Raw genomic sequence first — 26,086 nt, forward strand, 5'->3', positions numbered from 1 at the left:
CAATATGACTACAGGATCAGACTACAGACAGTTTGTTTGTAATCTGTTACCATGGAGACACATAGGTCTACATAGGTGCTGTAGACACAAACGATAGATTTTATAATTACTTAAAACTATTTGCAAAGTTGCTTCATTTTCCATTTTAGATGCAGTAAAACAAAATTGATTGCGAATGTGGACCCTCTATTTTAGCTTTATTTAACCCCTTAGTGACCACCAATACGCCTTTTCAGGGCGGTCACTAAGGGGCCTTAGGCTAGGCCGCCGGGTGTCCCGTGCAGGCTGGGGCCGGGGCTCTGATGTCAGCCGGGCTCCTGATCCAACGCCCGCGATCGAAGTTTACTTCGATCGCGGCCGTTTAAGCCGTTAAATGCCGCCGTCAATAGCGGCATTTAACTTGTTACAGAGGGATAGAGCTCCCTCTATCACCCATCGGCGGCCCGCAAATGCAATCGCGGGTCTCCGATGGGGTGTCATAACAGCCGGGGGCCTGATAAAGGCCCCCAGGTCTGCCCTGGGCATATGCCTATCAGGAAATGTGAGAGGCATGTGCTAATAGATTGCCTATCAGATTTACACTGACAGGCAATAATGCACTGGTATACTAAGTATACCAAAGTATTATAGCAGCGATCTGAAGATCGCATAGTAAAGTCCCCTAGTAGGACTAATAAAATAAGTAATAAATGGGAAATAAAGATTATTAATAAAAATGACAGTAAAAAAATAAATAAAACCATTTTTGTCCATAAAATGTGGTTTTATTTAGTAAAAGTGTAAAAAAGAAATAAAAGTACACACACATGGTATCGCTGCGACCGTAATGACTCAATTAATAAAGTTAATATGTAATTTAAACCGCAATGTGAACACCGTGAAAAAAACGGAAAAAACAATGGCGAAATTGCTATTTTTTTCTATTGCCCCCCAAAAAAGTAATAATAAAAATTAATCAATAAGTCCCATGTACCCCAAAACAGTACCAATAAAAACGACGTATCGTCCCGCAAAAAACAAACCCAAAAAATCACTACATTGATGGAAATATAAAAAAATTACGGCTCTTGGAAAGCGACGATGCAAAAACAAATAATTTTAGTTCAAAAGAGTTTTTATTGTGCAAAAGTCGTAAAACATAAAAAACTCTACATATGTGGTATCGCCGTAATCGTACCGACCCATAGAATAAAGGTAATGTGTTATTTACGTCGCATAGTGAACGGTGTCAATTTAAAACGCATAGAACAATGGTGTAATTTCAGGGGTTTTTTTCTTTCCCCCCCAAAAAAAAGTTTATAAAAGTTAATCAAAAAATTATATGCACCCTAAAAGGGTGCCATTAAAAAGTACAACTAATCCCGCAAAACACAAGTCCTCATACAGCTATGTCGACAGAAAAAGAAAAAAGTTATAGCTCTTTGAATGTGACTATAGAAAAACGAATAAAATAGCTTGGTCATTAGGGCCTAAAATAGGGCTGATCACTAAGGGGTTAACTTAGCTGGGGTATTTAGATATATTGCTAGGGTGGCAAACAGAATGTTTACCCCATAAAAGACAACATCACTACAGAATACATGATAAACAAAAATGTCGGATATCTACCTGTTCATGAATAATGTCAGAAAGCTCTTTCACCATTTCCCTGAAGTTTGTTTTGAGTCCCTCGTGGTATTCAACCTGATCCTCTTTGATGAGCCGTTCATTCAGTTCCAGGGCTGTGGCACATGCTTGTATAAACTGCCTACGTATAGGTAAGAATAAAAAGGACAACTTACAGCATTTGTATCTGTTAGATGCATTTGATGAAGAGCAGACAACTTATTGCATTTTTTTCTCATACTGACTGTGTTGACATAGACCATAAAGATAAAGTGAGAACCGTTATAAAAACCTTTCACAAGTTGGAACAAAATAGTTTTTTGTGGAGCGCCTCATACGTGCAAAGAAGTTGTAACAAAGGGAAGTTAAGTTGACCTGTAGCCAGGTCAAGGAACTAAATATTTATACTGTGGTGGTTGGATCATTTAAATTAGCTGCTCATAGTAACAAATAAACTTGTCTCACGTGTAAACCACTTATCTTCACAGGACTACAGTATGAGGAAATAAACTAGATATATCTCAAACATATTCAGGAGGAGCCTGGTCACTGGAAGAAAAAGGCTGAAGGAAAAAAGTACCGTAAGTAGTGTGTGGACACGGGTACAGGTCTAAATACTATAAACAACTATATAAACGTATATGAAATTAGCTGAGAGCTTTGGAGTCAGATCACAAATGTTTCATGTGCAGGAGCACGTAAGGAGCACTCTTCAGCCTGATTCACACATTGCAGTGTTTTGATTAGTGTTTTGTTTTAGTATTTTAAAGCCAAAAGCAAGAGTGGATGCAACGATGAGAAGTACGTATAAATCTTTCCATCTTATGTCCTTTCCCCTGTATTTAAGATCCAGTCCTAGCTTACAAATACTGATGCAAAATACTTACCAAAGTGTGAATGAGGCCTTAAAGGGGGTTTCCCACTAAGAACTTTATCACCTATCCAAAGGATAGGTGATAAATGTATGAAATCTGGAAGCTCCACCTCTGTGAGCCCTACTGATCAATTAAACAGTGGTCCCAAGCCCCTGTTCCTCCTCACTGCACGATCGCAGTGAAGAGGATTTTGAATAGAGCGGCGGTCACACATGTGCCCTGCGACTCCGTTCAATGTCTATGAGGGCAACGGAGACTACCAAGTAAAGCGCTCGGCTGTTTCCGTCAGCCCCATAGACAACCAACCCATTCAAAATTCTCCCCACGGAGCTTTAACTCTGTTCTAATGATCGGTGGGGGACTCAGTGGCGAGGCCCTCAGCGATCATACATTTATCCTTTTCTGTACATAGGTAATAAATGTTTTTAGTGGGAAAACATGTGTAAGCTATTTTCTCTAGGTGGAGATCTGCTGAAGATGACTTGAGGAAGCACTATACCCTCATCATAGAGCGTCCAATAAGGGAAAAAATTGATTAGAATGGAAAAGTCCAACCAATTATGACAGACCACAATAGATCTGTCAAGGTTCCCATAAGAACAAAGCCATAAAGCCAAAGTGAACAAAGTCCAAGGGCTCATGCACATGACCATATTACGGCTCTGTAAACCTATAAAGTGTGGGACTGTACTGTACCTCCATATATCTCCAACTTCATAAGAATGCATACTGAGATTTTATTGTGGCATGTTCCATTAATGGTATATTTCCATATTACGTGCCATACAGACGCACCATACATCAGAATACAGAGTGCCTATAGCCGTCTATACTGTAAGGCAGCATAAGGGTTTAATAAGAAAAAAGATTCATATAAAGGAGTTAAGCGGTTCCTCCACACAAAGTTATACAAAACTTTAATGAATAATATGAAATAGATCTGCTAATAAAGGGTGGTCAACCCTCGAAGGTATGGGATAGTTTTTTTTTTTAATATTCTCTTTCCTGCTTTAGTAAAGGGCCTTTTACACCGGCCGATATTCAGGCGGTGCATAAAGCGCCGATCAACGAGGCATCGTTGATCGGCATCGTTGATCGTTTGCTCCTGTCACACGGAGGTATGGATGGGGACTAGCGGTCGTAACTCTGATCGCTCGTCCCCATCCATTATTATCATGTCAGCAGCGCGGGAGATGTGCTACCAACAATGATAATATTTGATTTTTTCCATTCTCATATGACTACTCTCACCACAATAACATACATATGTGTTAAGAGTTTTACTACTGCGAGCAACCAAATTTATTTATGAAAGGAGCCAAATAGAAAGTAAAGTTGTATGGTAACAAATCGTATCGTTGTATGGTGTAGAAATTTTTACCTTCCCTTTTCCCATCCCTTGGTTGAACTTGATGGACATGTGTCTTTTTTCAACCGTACGAACTATGTAACTGGATTTTGTGAAGTTATAAGGTAACTGCGATTTGTAACAAGGTATGGCAACTGAGATCATATGGTATCTATGTATGGTAACTGCGATTTGTAACAATGTATGGCAACTGAGATCATATGGTAACGATGTATGGTAACTGATTTCTAGCAATGTATGGCAACTGGGATCATATGGTAACTATGCATGGTAACTGTGATTTGTAGCAATGTATGGCAACTGGGATCATATGGTAACTATGTATGGTAACTGTGATTTGTAACAAGGTATGGCAACTGGGATCATATGGTAACTATGTATGGTAACTGTGCTTTGTAACAAGGTATGGACATGTGTCTTTTTTCAGCCGTACTAACTATGTAACTATATGTAACTATGTAACTGGGATCATATGGTAACTATGTATGGTAACTGCGATTTGTAACAAGGTATGGCAACTGGGATCATATGGTAACTTTGTATGGTAACTGCGATTTGTAACAAGGTATGGCAACTGGGATCATATGGTAACTATGTATGGTAACTGCGATTTTTAACAATGTAGAGTAACTGGGACTCTTAATGATATACGTTAACTTTTTTTAATGTTTATTCATATTTTCAAATTACAAAGAAAAAGAACAAATTAACAAATTGGGGTGAAAAATAGAATCAGGGATAGTCAGGTAAGCAAGCACATGAGCAGATGAATAATGCAATATATTTAAAAAGCTAGTAGAAGAGGAAACTATAACTGCAATAGAGTAAGCGAGTCAGAAATATGACTTAGACTCTTAGAGGAACATGTCTGGCAACAATGATACACTGTGTTATACCTAGTGCAGAGTCTGAGGAGGCGGAGCATGACACATAGATTAAAAGAAAAACAAAGAGAATCCGTATGTCCTGCACCACCTCACATGTCCTGCACTAGATATAAAACAGAGGTGCAGTTTTATCAATGTATTTATGCCAGTCCGTGTGCCGTGACTATATTGATTTATGTCCAGCGTGCATAAGTTTTGCCTGGACTTTTCCTTTAAAGCCAAGAATGCATAATTGTAAAGTCAAAAGTTTAGAAGCAGAGACAAAAGGTAAGCAATAAAATAATGTATTAACATACTTAAAAATATCTTTTAGCTCCTTAATCTTTTTGTTAGTATACTTGCTGGACCGGCTGTCATCTAGGAAAGCTCTTGCATAGGCTAAGGGACCTGCATTTACCTATATATTTTTAAAAAAAAAGAAAATATGTATATATCTCATTATATCCTGGGAAAGATAGACACATAACTGCATGGAATAATAAATTACTATAACATATTAAAAAACAAAATGGAGAAAAATAGCCAGTAAGTCCGCAGCAATTCTGTGAATAGTTGTTGATATATCATTTAATACAGTACTGTGAAAAAGTATTTGCTTCCTTTCAAATATTACCTAATTTAGCATTTTTGTTACACAAAATGTGAAACTTTAGTGTACTTTCGTAAAGAAAAAATGTATTTGTAATTTTTTTATAACATTTCTGAACTACACTGAGACATCGGGACAGGAAGTCGGACTACATTTTTATTATATATTTCGAAAAATATTTTTCTCATTTATACTTTACCAATTATTTTTAGCATTGCTTTAAACCTTGATATTATTTGCATTTTTAATTACATTAAAAACCTTTTTACACTGGAAGCACATTACCGATTACTCCCTTCAGCACCATGGACAGAGACATTACTTACAGCTACTACTTCATTGGTGATTTTTTTTAAGAAACCGGTAAATTAATGATCGGCAAAAATATAAAACGTATCCCAGAGACATTATCTTGGAACACGTTTTACCTGCACAGACACACAGCCTTGTAGTTTTAGCTGTAACTGGATCATGTCGACTTCTATAGATGAGCAGATCTTCTGCAAATCTGCAGTCTTGTCCTTAATCTCATCAATAGCAACATCAATGGGTTTTAGATCCATCTGGTGTTCATAGATGACAGGTATTCTTTTCTTGACATATGGAAAAGAATTTGATGCTGAAAAACAAATTTGATATTGAAAAACAAAATATTATTTTAAAAATAATATATTTTCAAAGCTATTATTTTCCAAATATATGAAGGGAAAAACAGAGGAGTAGATAAAAGGGAGAAAAAAATGAGACACCCTTAGGCATAGACTGTCATGTTAAGGAGTCCTATAGTGTGTTTAAAAAAAAATAAAAAAAGCCCTTATAAGAAAATTATATGCATAACACCAGAGACTGTCCATTGAGAGTTCACTTTTAAAAGAAACCAAACAAAACTCCAAATTATAAGATAGGAGCATGAGATTGTAGGAGAGGGGGATATTCAAGTGAATAGGGCTGAGCTGCAATACCAGACACAGCCCATGGGCAAGAGTGGAGCTGTTCCTGGGAGAAGAGCAGACCCTTTCTAATGGGGACAACACCTTTGATAATAAGCAAAAGAACTAAAGGATAATCGGTCTTATCTGTCTTAAAAAATTTTTTTATCATTTGGTTATGCATGGTTTATGTATACAGCTTCCTTACACATATTTATGCTTACAGATTGATTCTACAGAATTTCTAGGTTCACCTTTATTTGTAATTGTGACTAAGCATTTATTTCCAAGTGATCAGAATCAAACTAGTAAGTACCAATAGATAAGTGAACACATCGATAGCTTTATCTACATATCTGAAAACATAAATACATAAATCTTGATTGGAGATGTCTATGAATTTTAACCACATTATGCAAGGTAGAAGCTGGAATATAATTGTTATCTACATTATCACATTACAATAGAAATATATAGTGTGTGTGTATGTATATATATATATATATATATATATATATATATATATAAACACACTACCGTTCAAAAGTTTGGGGTCACCCAGACAATTTTGTGTTTCCCATGAAAACTGACACTTATATTTATCAAATGAGTTGCAAAATGACTAGAAAATATAGTCAAGACATTGACAAGGTTAGAAATAATGATTTTTATTTCAAATAATATTTTTCTCCTTCAAACTTTGCTTTCGTCAAAGAATGCTCCATTTGCAGCAATTACAGCATTGCAGACCTTTGGCATTCTAGCTGTTAATTTGCTGAGGTAATCGGGAGAAAATTCACCCCATGCTTCCAGAAGCCCCTCCCACAAGTTGGATTGGCTTGATGGGCACTTCTTGCGTACCATATGGTCAAGCTGCTCCCACAAAAGCTCTATGGGGTTGAGATCTGGTGACTGCGCTGGCCACTCCATTACAGATAGAATACCAGCTGCCTGCCTCTTCCCTAAATAGTTCTTGCATAATTTGGAGGTGTGCTTTGGGTCATTGTCCTATTGTAGGATGAAATTGGCTCCAATCAAGCACTGTCCACAGGGTATGGCATGGCGTTGCAAAATGGAGTGATAGCCTTCCTTATTCAAAATCCCTTTTACCTTGTACAAATCTCCCACTTTACCAGCACCAAAGCAACCCCAGACCATCACATTACCTCCACCATGCTTGACAGATGGCGTCAGGCACTCTTCCAGCATCTTTTCAGTTGTTCTGCGTCTCACAAATGTTCTTCTGTGTGATCCAAACACCTCAAACTTCGATTTGTCTGTCCATAACACTTTTTTCCAATCTTCCTCTGTCCAATGTCTGTGTGCTTTTGCCCATATTAATCTTTTCCTTTTATTAGCCAGTCTCAGATATGGCTTTTTCTTTTCCACTCTGCCCTGAAGGCCAGCATCCCGGAGTCGCCTCTTCACTGTAGACGTTGACACTGGCGTTTTGCGGGTACTATTTAATGAAGCTGCCAGTTGAGGACCTGTGAGGCATCTATTTCTCAAACTAGAGACTCTAATGTACTTGTCTTGTTGCTCAGTTGTGCAGCGGGGCCTCCCACTTCTCTTTCTACTCTGGTTAGAGCCTGTGTTTGTGCTGTCCTCTGAAGGGAGTAGTACACACCGTTGTAGGAAATCTTCAGTTTCTTGGCAATTTCTCGCATGGAATAGCCTTCATTTCTAAGAACAAGAATAGACTGTCGAGTTTCACATGAAAGCTCTCTTTTTCTAGCCATTTTGAGAGTTTAATCGAACCCACAAATGTAATGCTCCAGATTCTCAACTAGCTCAAAGGAAGGTCAGTTTTATAGCTCCTCTAAACAGCAAAACTGTTTACAGCGGTGCTAACATAATTGCACAAGGGTTTTCAAGTGTTTTCTAATCATCCATTAGCCTTCTAACACAGTTAGCAAACACAATGTACCATTAGAACACTGGAGTGGTTGCTGGAAATGGGCCTCTATACACCTATGTAGATATTGCATTAAAAATCAGACGTTTGCAGCTAGAATAGTCATTTAGCACATTAACAATGTATGGAGTGTATTTCTGATTAATTTAATGTTGTCCTCATTGAAAAAAAAAAACTAAACTTTTGAACGGTAGTGTATATATATATATATATATATTTTTTTTTTTTATATACACATATATATACACACACAGACACACGATATGGTCAAAAGTATTGGGACACCTACACATCAGAGCTACAGGAGCTCTTATGATATCCTATTCTAAATCCATAGGTATTAATATGAAGTTGGACACCCCGCCCCCACTTTGCAGCTAAAACAGCTTCCACTCTTCTGGGAAGTCTTTCTACAAGAGTGTCTGTGGGAATTATTCCCCATTCATCCAGAAAAGCATTTGTGAGGTCAGACACTGATGTTGGAGGAGAAGGCCTGGTTCACAATCTCCGTTCTAGCTCAAACCAAAGGTGTTAGACAGGGTTTGGGTCAGGGCTCTGTGCGACCAGTCATGTTCTTCCACACCAAACTCAACCAGCTATGTCTTTATGGACCTTGTCCATTGGGGCACAGTCATGCTGAAACAGAAAAGGGACGAACCCCAAACTGTTCCCACAAAGTTAAAAGCATACAATTGTCCAAAATGTCTCGGTATGTGGAAGCATTAAGGTTTCCCTTCACTGGTACAAAGGGACCTTTGCCAAACCCTGAAAAACAACCTCATAGCATTCTCCCTCCTCCCCCAAACTTTACTGTTGGCACAATGCAGTGAGGCAGGTAATGTTCTCCTGGCATTCTCCAAACCCATCGTCCATCAGGCTGTCCAATAGAGAAGCGTGATTCATCACCCCCACCCCCAGTCCTTCAAACTGCTCCAGAATTCAGTGGCGGTGTGCTTTACATCACTACATCCGGCGCTTGGCATCATGCTGGGTGATGTAAGGCTGCATACTTACTTGTTAATATGGTTCTCTTCTTGCACTGTTCTTCAACACTACCATGCTTTTTGCCTGATAGAGTATATGGAGTTTCAAAGACAAATCGACTGATGTTGTGATTCCTCTCAAAACCCGTCTTCCTATCAGAAAGCTCTTGTTCTTCCAAATAGGGCTTCACGTACGTTATCTGAATGTGGGCGAACTTCACGTCAAGATCTTTTACCTTTACCTATCCAAATAAAGACCATGTCAGTAATATACCCAAATTATTTGTGAGGAAATGTGAAGATTACAATGAAACACCTACTAATATGCTGCAATGTATAATTATGATATTGTGAGTTTAGAAAGCTCACACCAGATTCCTAAAAATGTAACTTAAAAATATAGCATTAAATACAGTACAAAATATAAATATATTAATATCATGTTGATATCCAATAGGTATGCTTTAAATAATATTTAGGAAATGTATTACTCCAAATTCGAGTATTCATTTCAAATCCACATAGCTGTTGCTGTGCTTCATTTTTACCAGACATATGTTTAGTAAGGCTTCGTTCATATCTGCGCTAAGGTCCCATTCCGACGTTCAGTTGGACCTTTCTATCGGAACGGGACCCTGACTGACACAAATGGAAACCAAATGTTTCCGTTTCCATCACCATTGATTTCAATTTTGACGGATCCGGTGCCAATGGTTTCCGTTTGTCTCAGTTGTGCAAGGGTTCCATCGTTTTGAGGGAATGAATAAGCTTAGTACCGGCATCTAACTATGAATGATGTTGACATACGTCATACGAAATGGAGTTAAGTACAGTAGTGGGGGGTCCCAAACAAAAATCTCGGACAAAAGTGGGTCCCGGCTTCAGAAAGTTTGGGAACCACTGGCACACCTTAAATGGAGGAAGAGGGGATTTTTAGGCTGGGGGAAACATCTAACATCTTTTTTCAACCATACCAATTAAACATGTCTTTCAAGTTCAACCAGAGGAGGGTAGAGGGTGCAGATGAAAGGAAGGAGCAGAGTAATATATAAATATGTCATGACTTCCAGTTTGGCAGCCACAATTTGATTAGATGTAGTTATAAGTACTTAAGTGGTCACATGAGGCTCTGCTATATATTACACTGCCTCTCTATGCTACACAGGCTTGTTGTTGGTTGCGCAAGAAATCACAAAGCTTCCCGAAGAAAGTATGCAAGCAAGGGGGAATGAGAAAGTATAGGCAGTAACTTGTCATCTGTGTCCTGTAAAGGATGCTTGGGGTAGATATTTTGTAGTAAACAGAGCTTAGCTATAATGTAAACTATGTAATATAGTGGCTTAGAAAAGATGGAATTTCGCCAGTAACCCACACAGGATTCCCGTCCTGCTTTCACCACATGAATAGTAATTATGCAACTAGTATTACTGTTTGAGAGAACCAAACATGAAAATTATGTTTTTATCAGACTTCATTTTTACTTATTATTTACATAATTCTAGCAATGTATTTGGGTTTCAATCTGGAGTATAAAGTCAAATGCTCCTAAACATCTGCAGCCACAGAGTGTTCACGGTTGTTTATACTGTAAGGAAAACACGGTCCTTGTCCGGCTGCTATTCATCCTGCTCTGACCACTCGAAATATCAACAGAAATTCTTGTATAAAAGTTAAATGAAATCCGCAGCCAGCATTCACTGTCACATAATCTTGTACAAACTGTATTATGTGTGCATTTTTATTTGATCTTTTTTTTTTAAATTTAAACTTCGATTTTCTAAAGTGAGCATTTTTCTCAAACGCTCAGTTTTTAATGTGCTAAAATAATATGACAAAAAAAAGATTTATGTTTGTTGTTTGTTTTTTTAAATTAATGAGGCTTTCCCATCAAAGACATTTATGGCATATCCACAGGATATGCCATAAATGTCAGATAGATGGGGGTCCCAGCTTTGGGACACGCACCTATCTCTAGAACGGGGCCCCCTAAACCCCGTTCTACCTCTTGGTGTTCCGACTAACGCCTAACGCGTGTGATTCCCGACCATGAAGAAGAAAACAGCGTAACTTGCTGAGCTACGCTATTTCCGTAAGTCCTATAGTGGCGAATGCCAGTTACGGAAGCAGCGTAGCATGTGAGTTATACTGTTTTCTTCTTCATGGTCGGGAATGACATGCGTTAGGCGTAACACAGAGAGGTTTAGGGGTCCCCGTTCTAAAGATAGGTGTGGTTACCAGAGGTGGGAACCGCATCTGTCTGACATTTATGGCATATCCTGTGGATAAGTAATAAATGTCCCTGATAGTAAAACCCCATTAAGATTTTATTGTATGGAACCAATTCATACAGAGGCGGATATGAGAATATTGTTTTGATTTGAAGAAATTGAGAAACTCAACTGCTCACACAGTAGTCTCATTACACATTTTGGGTGGCATGATGGCTCAGTATTTAACCTTGCAGCACTGACAACATGGGTTTCCTGACACTCTAGGGCAGGGTCTAAGAGGGTGGTGCATGACATAGGGATTCTCTCTTTGGTTTTCTTTGAATTCTTGAATTATGCATCATCCCATTAGTTTTACCCAGTATTCCTATAAATGTGACATGGGCAATAAGTGGCTGGAGCTTATTTCCGATCTATTCACTCTCCAAAAATACAACTAGGTTACATGACTACCTATAAAACTGACCCTTAATGTAAGTGACCATGTGTGAGACAGAGAAATTAGACTATGAGCCCCACTGGGGACAGGTACCAATGGGAATGAATACATTCCCTAAACAATATGGCAGAATATGTCAGTGCTATATAAATAAGATTTATTTTTCTATGCAAAATTTAGGGTTTGTCAAGTGGATTAACGAGGTTGTACAAGATTAAAAAAACATGGTTGCTTTCTTCCAAAAAACATTGCCACACTTGTCCACAGGTTTTGTGTGGTATCACAGCCACATTCAGTGCAATGGGGTTGAGCTGCAATAGCTTACACAATCCATGGACAGGTGTTGTGCTCTTTCTGGAAATCAAGTCTCCTCATCTTTGCAATTATTAAATGATACCTGGCACACATACAAATTAGGAATAAACATACTCAGTATACCTTGTTAGAATCCTGGATCATTTTAACATTATCTGTGCCAAATTTTTCACCATACAGATTTAGAAGTCGTAGCGAAATCTCAGAAAGTCCTGTTAGCTTTGGCTCCTTGTAGATATATTCTTTGCCATCTTCTTCTTCAAAAAAACCCTGTTAAAATACAGTAGTAAGGATGTTATGTTAGATAGTAATTTGAGAAATTTAAAATGTTATTTGAAATAAAAAATTAGTCACAATTTTTTTTTGCGCAAAACAGTCATGCGCCTAAATTTTCAACCTTTACCCCACCACTAAAGTGACACAAATTTATTATTAAATGTGTTTATTTTTAATAACTTCCTGGGACGGCCATTTTGGAGATATACAGTTTCCTGTATTGTCTGTATAAACAATGTCTGTATTGCTGTAGACTGGGCATTTCCTGTACATAGCTGACTGTCCTGCTGACATATATTCGGCAGTAAACTGCTCCTGGCTGAATCAACTCTCTCTGCTCTCCCATCCTTTCTCTCAGTATTACAGATAGCAGCAAGGAAGGGGAGGAGGTTGTATACTGCAGATCAGAGTGTAGAGAGGGAGGAAAGCATCAAAGTCTTTAGGCAGGACCGATCACAGGCTGTAAGTATCATTGTAAAGATTGGGAGGACCAGGGAACCCTGGTTGGAAAACACTACTGTGAGGCATTGAAAGATAACTCTGTTGTTAATGAATGTATTACCCCACAGGAAACCTTGTATCTTGTGCTTAACAATCAAGCACTTTATCAGTTTGGGGATAGGGTTATAGAATGTGTCCTGTTTGTAGAAAATACACTATTATACAGAGATATGGAGGTATCCAAATAAAATACTATGGTACACTTTGGGTTTCTTACTTACTTTGCCTGCCTCCATTGACGAGTACTGTCAAGTGACCGTGGCTCCTGCCTATGGCCACGTCCGGATGCTAGAGTACAGGCTCATAGAATTTCTATTGAGCCTGTACACCAATTGCTATGTTTTCCGGCGGCTTTCTTCACCCGAGCGCATCTGCCTCTTTGTTTTAGAGATCGGTGGGTGATCTCAGTAATCAGACCCCCATAGATCAAAACTTCTGACATGTCAATAATGGCTTGCATTCTATGTTAGCTATTGACTGTAGCATCTAAGTGGTTTGATGGCCAAGTTCAGAGTTATCTCCAATCCCGGCCACCGCAGTGAGGGGTTGTCTGTAACATACAGCTGACACCCACTGAGTATAGAGCAGGCTTAGCCTTTGAGCCCCCTCCACACTCTCCTTGGCAGCTTTGACATACAGTTTTGTCACATGATGTCGCCAAGGCGTTTAATATATGTTCTCGTCCTGTGACTCCCTGGGTGTACTTTGGAGAGGAGTGGTGGATTTAATAAATAGAGTGTATGGCGGCAAGAAAAAGTCATTTGGGATATGTGGGAGACTTTGTAGGGGATTCTAAGGAGCAACTAGCCATCACAAAACTTCTCTGTCACAAAAGTAAAATGAAGCACGGGTTAGAGACAGGCCCACAAAGAATAGCTGCAGTTATTAGCTCTATTAATGTAACCATTTTGACGAAACAAAGAATTTATGTTAAAAGAGTTACCACAAGTAAATTTAAAATACAATAAGCATAAAGTGGATTGATTGCACAGGTTTGTCTTCAAATGCCCAGATACGAAATAGATAATGGGCATGGGATAAAATATTCCCCTTCGTGAGGGCTGAAGTAGATCATGTATGGTTAATAAACGTTGTACTTGAACATAGCAGTTAAAATGTAGAAATACTGGGAAATAAAACAGCGCTGCCAAAATCCAGAAGAATCATGCAGTGTTGGAGTCAGGCCAGATGAAGACGCCTGTCTGTCATTGAAACACATAGCTACTGTTTTATATGAGGAATAAACTCTTTTACTCCAACACTATTGGCAGCGCTGTTTCATTTCCCAGTTTTTCTACCCATTTTACCTTTATTCATTTGCGGTGGTTCCCGACACACACCGGTTTTGAGGATAGCTGCAGCCAACCATACGTTATTACCTGTCCACACCAGTATTGTACCTGTGGTTGTACAACTCTCCAAGGTGAGCGGTTTTATTATCGCCCTATTCCTTTTCACTTATCCTGTTTGATCTGCACGATGTGATGCCGCGTGTCACCTTTTTTTCTCTAGATTTGTTAACTTCAACAAAGGACTCGCTGCAAATCTCATCATAGTCATTAACTGCTCATATTGAAATGATATGAGCATGGAGTTGGATATGACGGTAGAGTTCGTAAACTGGAGGGGGAGGTAAAGTTGGCATATTTTCATTGACCATGAATAGAAGTTGAGACAGCACTCCAGATTAGAAAGATACAAAAATGGTTTTTATTCACTCATGCAGCAATGTTTCAGCCCTCACACTGGGGTTTTCTCAACTAGGGATTCAGTGTACAACATAGTTTTATCAAGCACAATGTAATAACATACTTAATCTTCAAAAGAAGATAAAGTACATATCCGTGGTTACAAAATATCCATATATGTGCCAAAATATTACATAACATATTATGTTATATTTTGGCACTTTGGCACATTTATGGATATTATGTAACCACACGTGTACTTTATGTTCTTTTGAAAGAAGAACTCCGGCACATTATTTTTTGCACATATAATAGCAGTGTCATTTGTTTCTTCTCAGCTCAGTTGCATCCATACATTTTGACACCTTTCATTATGGGCAGCTGTGTCATGTGATCTGTCTGACCACCAAATAGATTTTGCTCTTATGCGTAAACAGGAGGTAAATTTTCTCCTGCGTAGATGACTTCCTGTGAACTATGGGATTACATCATCACCTATCAAATCCCTCCTTGCAGCTCTGAGACCCCCTACCCACCCAGCTCCACTCTTCATCTGTATGTTGCTCCATGCATATAGTGCTGCTGAAGAGATCAATTCTTGTCCTATCTAAGGGAGCAGGAGTGCAAAGGTATAATAGGTGAGTCCATATAATGATTAGCTGCAGAGTTCTTAAACTCCCCTGACACACAAAAACTGTCTGTACTATCCGTGAGTGCTGTGTGCAGAATATCCAGTGTATTTCTATGAGATGCTGGAGAAACCTGTCACAAGCAGAAGACATGGAGACAGGCTGAAGTTACATAGGATAAACAGAGACTGCAGTGTGAGTACAGAAGTATTATGTCACTGATCTATCACTTGGTAAACTCACATAGGACTCAGATCATAGCAAGTGCAGTGTGATGAGACTCCGCCACCTCTGATTAAAGAGGCTCTGTCACCAAATGAGCCTTTCTAATGGACAACTGGACGTCTCTTATTTCCAACTGGGCGTGTATTGTGTTTTTAGCAACTGGGCGTGTTTACTTCTTTCACTGCACAATCACACTGTGCTGTGGATCATGCTGGGCTGGAACAATGAGAAGTGTATGACGCTGATTAGTCACTGATTGGTCAGCTTCGTACACCCCTCTGTACAACACCCAGTTGGTAAAAAGTAAAAACACGCCCAGTTGTCCATTGAGAAACTCATTAGCATAAATCTAAACTAGCTCAAAACTTGCTCAAAAATGATCGTTTTTCAAAATAAAAACCACTGCTGTTATCTACATTACAGCGACAATCAGCTTATGTAGGAGATAGGGCACTTATAATCTGGTGACAGAGCCTCTTTAAGTAAAGCCAGAGGCATAATGGGAAATGTAGGCTGCATTAGGAAAAACACATCAGAGGGGAAGAAGAAACCAAGATGGCAGACAACCCATAAATGGCACATCAAATCAAACAGATATACACAAGGCCTACACCGGAGTCTCTACATTTAGCGCTGAAACCTGTATTCGTCAGGTCAGCGGCACTGACAGTTTCAGTGTCAGCAGGTCCTGAGTGTCTCTGACACAAAGGATCGAGCTGTTACCGATCACATCTAAGTTCATAACTTAGATGTGATCGATTACAGGTGGATCCAGCATGGACCCACTGTCATTGAACCTGTCAGTATCGCTGACATGACGGATTCAGGTCTCAATGCAAGATACAGCTGCTCTGTTTACAGAATACAAAACAGCTCTATCTCAAAAAGTAAAAATAATTTTTAATAAAAAGTAATTAGAAAGTTGCACCAAACACACTAAAATCTTTTGTCCCCCGTCCCCCCAATAAAAATGTGTATCTAAGGTGTACATAACCTTTAATATTAACCTATGCTGCACTGTATAGGCAATAAAAAAAATGCTTCTTTATGTAATTACATTGTGATTGATAACACTTCTATAAATATGCTATGTTGTACAGTGTACAGTGAATCCCTAGCTTGAGAAAAGCCCCAGTGTGAGGGCTGAAATGTCGCTGCATGAGTGAATAAACACCATTTTTGTATCTTTCTAATCTAATTTCTGGAGTGCTGTCAACTTCTATTTGTTGTCAATGATATCAGTGGGGTCAGGGGACAGGTTTCCGTAGAGACGTGAACCCAAACTGGATCCCCTTATATCTTGTGCTATTGGATCTTTGTTTTGTAGATTGTCTTTGTGACTGTATGTTGAGAATGCCATCACTTTCTGATAGGTGGGCGACGCGGCATGGGGGGGAGATTAGTGCGTATTTATTGAAAAACTTCCCCATATAAAGTCCAATTCCATGTCCAATGCTGTGCTCAAAAGGAATCTTACTAAGGAAACTTTTCAGAAGCATTCACACTTGCAGTCAGAAAATTCCTCTGGAGGGGCAAGGTACAGTATTGCTCAATATACAGTAATGACAGTAATGAAATTTACACACCAAAAAGATAATGTCCAACTGAAAGTGCAAAAAATCTATAGTTATCTGTTATCAGGCATGGTGCTATCATTGAAGAACAGCACACTTACTAGATGCCACAGGACACATGTTGTTCTTCAAAACCAGCCCAGTGTGTGTGGCTCTGTGTGTACCCACAGCTTATAAAAAAACTTACTTTTTATTCTGGACACGAGAGACATCTCAACTAACTTACATATTTTGCAGTGCTAAACTGTTTTCCGGCTGCCCTATTGGATTTCTATTGACCTATTGCTCTCCAGGTGGATTAGGATATATTATTAAAGATTGTGTATGAAGAAATGTCTCTGTGGTTTTCATTTGCAGGCACTTCAAAAATCTTATTCAAACTGCTGTGAAAAAAAGTGTTTGTAATAAAGCTTAGTAACAGGCCATTGCCAAACACGTCAATAAACCAAGTAACAACCAAACCAATATCCATAAAAAAGCAGCTGTAATAATGTATAAAATATTAGTGCAGGGTGTGATGTCCGCTGGCATTCCCCTCATACCGGCAGCCACGACCGCAGGACTCTGTATATCCGCCAGCGTCCCTGTGGAAGGAGCTCTGCTCCGGCCTGTGCCCATAGGGTGTGAGTTCGTCCCCGTTCTTAAAGGGCCAGCGCACGCACCAGGAATATTGCTCCCAATCTATCCCAGCACACCCTGGACTTTTTAAGGAACTCTGCCCACTTCCTCAGTGCCTGAGCAATGTTGTTCTAACCTTGTGTTAGTCTGCAAAGGTTCCATAGTCTGTTCCTGTATCCAGTGTCCGTGACAACTTCAGTATCCGTGTCCGGTGTCCTTGTCAATGTCTCTGTCTGTGATGACTTCAGTATCCCTGTCCAGTGTCCGTGACAGTCTGATAATCCAGCACAAGCCAGCTTCCAGCTATCCGGCAACAGCCTGCCATCCAGATAACCTTGACCAAGTGACTGATATATATATTTGTATGGCCAGCTGATACTCCATTACAGTGGAGTGGCCCAGTGGGTCCACACCCCCCACGGTTGTGACACAGGGTACTATACTTGCTAAGTACAAAAACAATCATAGTTAAAAGCAGATGATGTGGCCATTATCTTTGCGCCGTAGCATTGTGTTGGCCCACCATGACATTTAATCAGAAAGTATCTTTCGCTTAGGTTTAATAGGATTCAGATCAACAAGACACAATGGGGCAGATTTATTAATAATGTAATAAAGATAGACAGCCTAAAGCTAAAGTTGCTAGGCTGAAGATGCCCCAAATTTTTCAATGACGTCCATGCATGTTAGACTACTTTCTCTTCTTTACACCCCCAATTGGCGTATACTTTAGACCAGAATTCTGCGCCACAAAACTGCCGTACGCAGTTTTAAATCTGGCGCATTTTATTATTTGAGAAATCCACGGCCATATTCAATGTATGCGACCTGATGTGGTGTGCGTGTCGCAAATCAAGGTTCTTTCTGACGCGCACATTAAGAAATTTGGCCAACAAAATATGGGCCAAGAACATAGGCTCATGAAAAGCCAGAACCAAGGCGCAAAGACCATAATGAATTTGCCCCATTCTCTCTGAATCCACACTGCTTGTGCTGTATGATCCACCAGGGTTTGCGTGCGTTCCCTCTGTGCTCTCTGGTTTTCTCTCACACTTCATACTGACCGGTTTATTGACTTCCATTGAGATTGGTGATAGTGTGCGTTTGGATAGGAAATTTAGACTGAGAGAACCACGGGTGACAGGGATCGATGTAAGGCCGGGTTTAAATCTGGGTTCTGTGCATAAGTTGCTCTTCTCTGTCATAGGAACAGAACAATGAAAATACCAGAAGCTCGGGATCCGTTGCATGACAAAAACCACTGGCACCCGACGGAACCACTTTAATTTCTAAAATATGTTGCTATATAAGCAACGGGAAATAAATAAAAGCCTACATGTTCAAAAGCAGCCAAAGGTAAAGATATGCCAAAAACAATTGTTAAAACCAGGCTCATTAATAATATCTCTTTGTTCCATTACAATAAGTAACTCTGAATTATGCAGATTCCATTTTAACCCCTAGCTGCACCACTCCATAACTATACATCGTCACGGGAGGTGACTTACCGCACGAGGACGTATAGTTACTGAATCGTTCCCGATGAACACTTTTGGCGACAGTGTGCGCCAAGAACCGGGAGGTCAACTGTCTCCGAGAGCTGACACTCCACTCTTGCCGGCCAGCGGTCCTTTGCCGCTGATTTAGGCAATTAACCCCTTAGATGCGGCGATTGGTTGCAATCGCCACATTTTAGGGGTTTCTAGCACATCGGCAGACCACGCTCTGAAATTGCGGGGTTTGTCGATGGTTGGCATGGCAAGCAAGCCTCTGGCTCGTCCTGATGGGCTTCCTGTCAGAGTCACAGGAAGTCACTGTGTCGTTCCCGATGCACACTGTCGGTGACAGTGTGCATCAGGAACTGGGAGGTCAGCTGTCCACGACAGCTGACACTCCAGTGTTGCCGATCAGCAGACTCATCGCTGCTAATTTTGGCAATTAACCCGGCAATCGCTGCATTTATGGAGTTTGTAGCAAATCGGCAGCCCCCATGCAATAGTGGGACAATGGCCTTCGGGTCTGCCATGTATGGAAGACTATGTCTGGCTGCTCCTCATAGGCTTACTGTCAGAGTGACTGTGACGTCACAGTGACAGTTGGAATACATTACACTACCTAGGTTGTGTACTGTATTATAACACCGATACACCGATCAGAGCTGCAGGTAAAAAAAGAAAGTGTAAAAAAAAAAAACAAGTTAATAAAAATGTTGTATAAAAGTGTAAAAATAATAGTTGTACTTTTCCTATGATAAGTCTTTTATTATAGGAAATAAATGAAAACGTTAAAAAAAGTACACATATTTGGTATCACCGCGTTCGTAACAACCCAAACTATAAAACAATGTTATTTTTCCAGCAGGGTGAACACCGCAAAGAACTATCCCAGCATCGCTATTTATTGATCACCACTCCTACCAAGATATAGAATAAAAAGTGATCAAAAAGTCGCATGTACTCCAAAATAGTACCAATAAAAACTACTACCCGTCCCGCAAAAAACAAGCCCTTAAACAGCTTATTTGACTGAAAAATAAAAGTTATGGCTCTCAGAATATGATTACATAGAAAATAAATAATTGTATAGAAAAGTGATTCTATTGCACAAACGCTGCAAAACATAAAAAAAACTATACACATATGGTATCGACTTGCGGGATAAAGTAAAACGTAATTTATTGTGCACGGTCAACGCCGTAAGAAATAAAGAATTTAGAACGCCAAAATTGTTTTTTGGTCACCTCAGCTCTAAAAAAGAATTTAATTAAAAGTGATCAAGAATTTGTATGCACCATAAAATGGTACCAATAAAAGTTACAGCTCGTACCACCAAAAATAAGCCCCCAGACCGCTCAATCTACCAAAAAATAAAAAAGTTATGACTCTCAGAACGTTGTGATACAAATTGTTGTTTTTTTTAACAAATAATCTTTTATTTGTAAAAGTAGTAAAATATTAAAAAAACTTATATAAATTTGGTATCACCATAATTGTATTGAGACGCAGAATAAAATTAAGTTGTCGTTTTTACCGGAGGAATCCGTTTTTTTTTCAGTTTCCCAGTACATTATATGGTCTTAATAGAAACTACAACTCCTCTCGCAAAAAATAAGCCCTCGCACTCCTCTATTGATGGAAAAATAAAAAAGTTATGGCTCTTGGAATGCGGGGAGTGAAAAACTAAAATGAAAAAGAAAATAGGATCAGTCCTGAAAGGGTTAATTAATTTCTAACAAAAAAAAAATTATGACCACATATGGGGTATTGCCGTACTCGGGAGAAATTTCTTTACAAATGTTGGGGTGCTTTTTCTCTTTTATCTCTTGTGAAAATGTAAAAACGTAACGTTGATATAAATTTTTACGGTCTAATTCCACTAAGTTCTACAAAAAACCTGTGGGGTCAAAGTGCTAACTATATTCCTAAAAAAATTCCTTGAGGGGTGTTTCCTAAATGGGGTCACTTTTGGGGTGTTTCCACTGTTTTGGTCCCTCCAGTGCATTGCAAACGAGACATGGCACTGAAAACCATTCCAGCAAAATCCTCGCTCCAAAAGGCGCTCTTTCCCTACTGAGCACTGCTGTGAGTCCAAACATCAGTTTATGACCACATATGGGGTATTGCCGTAATCGGGAGAAATTGCTTTACAAATGTTGGGGTGCTATTTCTCCTTTATTCCTTGTAAAAATGAACAAATTCTATGTTTTAGCAGAAAAAAAGTAGATTTTCTTCTTCACAGACTAATTCCACTAAATTCTGCAAAAAAAACTGTCGGGGCAAATTCTAACTATACCCCTAGAAAAATTCCTTGAGGGGTGTAGTTTCCAAAATGGGGACACTTTTGGGGGGTTTCGACCATTTAGGCACCACAAGACCTCTTCAAACCGGACATGGTGCCTAAAATATATTCCTAAAAAAAGGAGGCCCCAAAATCCTCTAGGTACTCCTTTGCTTCTTAGGTCGGTGCTTCGGTCCATTAGTACACTAGATCCACATGTGGGATATTTCTAAAAACTGGAGAATCTGGGCAATAATTATTGAGTTGCGTTTCTTTGGTAAAACCTTCTGTGTTCCAGAACAAAATGTATTACAAATGAATCTCAGCAAAAAAAAAAAATATTTGTAAATTTCACCTCTACATTTCTTTAATTCCTGTCAAACGCCTAAAGGGTTAAAATACTTTCTGAATGCTGTATTGAATACTTTGAGGGGTGCAGTTTTCAAAATGGGGTGATTTATGGGGGGTTTCTAATATATAAGGCCCTCAAAGCCACTTCAGAACTGAACTGGTCCCTGAAAAAATAGCCTTTTGAAATTTTCTTGAAAATGTGAGAAATTGCTGCTAAAGTTCTAAGCCTTGTGACGTCCTAGAAAAATAAAAGGACGTTCAAAAAACGATGCAAACATAAAGTAGACATATGGGAAATGTTAACTAGTAAATATTTTGTGTGGTATTACAATCTGTTTTACAAGTAGATACATTTCAATTTAAAAAATGATAGTTTTTGTGAATTTTCTCTAAAATTTGAAGTTTTTCACTAATAAATATTGAATTTATCGACCAAATGTTTTCACTAACATAAAGTACAATATGTCACAAGAAAACAATCTCAGAATCGCTTGGATAGGTTAAAGAATTCCAAAGTTATTACCACATAAAGCGACACATGTCACACAAGGCCAAAACAGGCTGCGTCCTGAAGGGGTTAAGGCGTATATAACTAAACTATCACTCTGCTTGTGGGAAGAGTTGCGACATTTGCATGTGTCATGTCCTGCAGAGTGCTGAACCACAATATAATCAATACATCAAAAACAAACACACCGTCACAAGGTCTTTGTTGCAAAAGAGGAAGGAAACTTAATATGTAGAAGTAACTCAAACAAAAAAACGCTGAGAATAAAGCAAGATTCAAAATAAAGGGGTTATTGGCTTAGAAAAGTGAATATTGTTATTTTGGCTAATGTATTTCTGCAAAACAACTGCTGATATAAAGAATGATCTGCAGGAAGCATCCCAGAAAATTCAAATGCATAAACTCTACAACTTACATAATGTCCCAAGAAAGTTATTATCAGTATATTGAAGAGGAGATTTCAAAAAGGTAAAATATTTGGAAACTGATGTGGCCACATCTGCAGACATATAGAGTGAGTAAACTGGATTCTTATGCAAGATGCCAGATGTAGTGGTCAAACCGTGAGTGGAGAGCTGAGTTTTTTTTCATACTAAAGTAATTGTTCCGTTAATCCTATTCTCACACACTCCTCACTATGGATATATTTAATTTTCGAGAGCAACATTTGGTTGACATTTCGAATAATATTGAGGAAGATTTGGACATGGGTCAAAGATCAGAGGACCTTGAATCCATGTTCAAACAATTGGAAATCTGGATTACTAAGGAAATATCACTAATGTGGGACGTGGCGTCCCTGGAGAAGTTACTTAGTGAAAAAATGATTCTTGAAGGCCTTCGATGGCAGCTTCAGTTAAATGGTGATAATGATCCAGAAGATTTAAACACGTGGGAAGAATTCCTAAACCAATGTTACAGTTTATTATTAACATAAGGAAAAAGAAATTAAGAATATTAAATGAAAAAATTGAAGACTATATGATTAAATTATATTTATCTATTTGGCGCTATCTGGATTAAGTCAGAAAAAAATTAAAAAATTGGAAAATTATATAAGAACAAAGAAACATAAAAAATACGCAAAAATCAAAAATGATTATATCAATAAAACAGTTTACAAATGAAACAAAATAAAAGTGAACTATGAGATAACAAGCTGGGGTTGACATGAAGGGTAAAGAAAGACAGCAGCATGATAATGCCCCTACACAGGGGTATGATTATTCCTACAGACACACGAATTATAATTATAGGAGAAATTGGAATAGGCATAATAATTTGTCAGTATGGTGAAAGTCCAAAACGAATGCAAAATTGCCATTCGGATAGACGTCCATATAATAATAGTTTTGGAAATAAGCACCGATATGGGCAATTTGAGAAATCGTAAGGAGGCTATCACTATGGTGTCCCTTATAAATCCAGATCTATGCCCCTGCTAAACAACGATTTTATATGGATTATAGATTTGAAGATGAACCCTATTTTTCTCAACCACCACCAGCGAGGAATTGGTTTCCTCCTATTTAGTATAGGAACCATAATAATAATCCCAAAAATTTTCCTCACCAACTAATGAAGTCACAGAATTTAAGTATGCAAAAAGAGAATATTCAGATAAAAGACAGGGTCACACCAGGAAAAAGAAAATTAGAAGACAAAGAAGGAAAAAAGATAGAAGAAAACAAAATGCCCCTGAAAAAAATCAAAGGAAGTTTGAATACACAGGGTGTTCTCAATTTAAGTGACAAACTATTAACAGAAGCACATTATAGGGTATTGTATAAGGGTATTAACCCCTATCCGCACCAGGACGTAACTGTACGTCGTTGCAGGAAGTTACTTCCCGCACGAGGACGTACAGTTACTGAGTTAATCCCGGTGCACACTGTCGGCGACAGTGTGCACCGGGAACCAGGAGGTCAGCTGTCGCCGACAGCTGACACTCCCCTCTTGCCGGCCAGCGGTCCTTTGCCGCTGATTTCGGCGCATTAACCCCTTAAATTCGGCGATCGGGTGCAATCGCCGAATTTTAGGGGTTTCTAACATATCGGCAGACCCCCGTCCGAAATCGCGGGGTCTGCCGATAGTTAGTATGGCAAACGGAAGCCAAACAATGGCTTCCGGGTCTGCCATGGACAGAAGCCCATCAGGACCAACCTTCGGCTGGTCCTGATAGGCTTCCTGTCAGAGTGACAGAAAGTCACTGTGCCGTTCCCGATGCACACTGTCGGCGACAGTGTGCATCGGGAACTTGGAGATCAGCTGTCCCCGACAGCTGACACTCTCCAGTGTTGCCGATCAGCGGCTCATCGCCGCTGATTTCGGCAATTAACCCGTTACATGCGGGGCTCGATTGCGATCTCCGCATGTAGCGGGTTTGTAGCGCATCAGCAGCCCCCATGCAATCGTGGGGGCTTCTGATGCTTGTGATGGCACCTGGGGGCCAGACAACGGCCCCCAGGTCTGCCATGTATGTCAGCCTATGAGGATTAGCCTCTGCTGATCCTCGTAGACCAACTGTCAGAGTGACTGTGACGTCACACTGACAGTTGGAATACATTACACTACCTAGGTAGTATAATGTATTCTAGCAGCGATCAGAGCTGCAGGTCAAAAAAAGAAAGTGTAAAAAGTAAAAAAAAAAGTTAATAAACAAAAATATAAAGTGTAAAAAGTAAAAAAAAGTTAATAAAAATGTTTTATAAAAGTGTAAAAATAAAAGGTTTTGTTTTCCTATAATAAGTCATTTATTATAGGGAAAAAATGAAAACGTTAAAAAAAAGTACACATATTTGGTATCGCCGCGTTCGTAACGACCCAATCTATGAAACTATAATGTTAATTTTTCCGCACGGTGAACGCCGCAAAGAAAATAAACTGAAAACGGTCAGCATCGCTATTTTTTGGTCACCACCCCTCCCAAGATATAGAATAAAAAGTGATCAAAAAGTTGCATTTACCCCAAAATGGTACCAATGAAAACTACAACCCGTCCCGCAAAAAACAAGACCTCCCACAGCTTTTTTGACGAAAAAATAATAAAGTTACGGCTCAGAATAGCGTGTCCCAGAAAATAAATTATTTTATAGAAACTTCATTTTATTGTGCAAACGCTGCAAAACTTAAAAAAAACTATACACATATGGTATCGGCGTAATCGTACCGACCGGCAGAATAAATTAAAACGTAATTTATTGCGCACGGTGAACGCTGTAATAAATAAAGAATTTAAAGCGCCAAAATCGCTGTTTTTTGGTCACCCTAGCTCTAAAAAAGATCCTGAGGGGCCAAAATGCTCACTATACCCCTAGAAAAATTCCTTGAGGGGTGTAGATTCCAAAATAGGGTGACTTTTGGGGGGTTTCCACTGTTTTGGTCCCTCCGGGGCGTTGCAAACCCGACATGGCACTGAAAACCAATCCAGCAAAATCTGCTTCAAAAAATCCAAAAGGCGCTCCCTCCCTTCTGAGCCCTGCTGTGGGTCCAAACATCAGTTTACGACCACATATGGGGTATTGGCGTAATCGGGAGAAATTGCTTTACAAATGTTGGGCGGCTTTTTCTCCTTTATTCCTTGTAAAAATGAAAAAATTCTATGTTTCCACAGAAAAATAGGTGATTTTCATCTTCACAGACTAATTCCACTAAAGTCTGCAAAAAAACTGTGGGGTCAAAATGCTAACTATACCCCTAGAAAAATGCCTTGAGGGGTGTAGTTTCCAAAATGGGGTCACTTTGGGGGGGTTTCGGCTGTTTAGGTACCACAAGACCTCCTCAAACCTGACATGGTGCCTAAAAT

At 39.2% G+C, this 26,086-nt stretch overlaps 1 protein-coding gene across 1 annotated transcript in view; it reads right to left on the reverse strand.

The window, feature by feature from the left end:
* Nucleotides 1-26,086, reverse strand: part of DOCK11 (dedicator of cytokinesis 11) — a 207,940-nt gene that overhangs the window by 20,557 nt on the left and 161,297 nt on the right. The window contains exons 48-52 of the mRNA XM_075835963.1: nt 12,258-12,404; nt 9,184-9,394; nt 5,754-5,944; nt 5,033-5,133; nt 1,609-1,747 (exon numbers count right to left, since the gene is read on the reverse strand). Of these exons, the coding sequence (XP_075692078.1) occupies nt 1,609-1,747; nt 5,033-5,133; nt 5,754-5,944; nt 9,184-9,394; nt 12,258-12,404 (789 nt within the window). The remainder of the gene's footprint in view (nt 1-1,608; nt 1,748-5,032; nt 5,134-5,753; nt 5,945-9,183; nt 9,395-12,257; nt 12,405-26,086) is intronic.

Source organism: Rhinoderma darwinii, chromosome 8 (genome assembly GCF_050947455.1).
Source record: "Rhinoderma darwinii isolate aRhiDar2 chromosome 8, aRhiDar2.hap1, whole genome shotgun sequence".
NCBI lineage: Eukaryota > Metazoa > Chordata > Amphibia > Anura > Rhinodermatidae > Rhinoderma > Rhinoderma darwinii.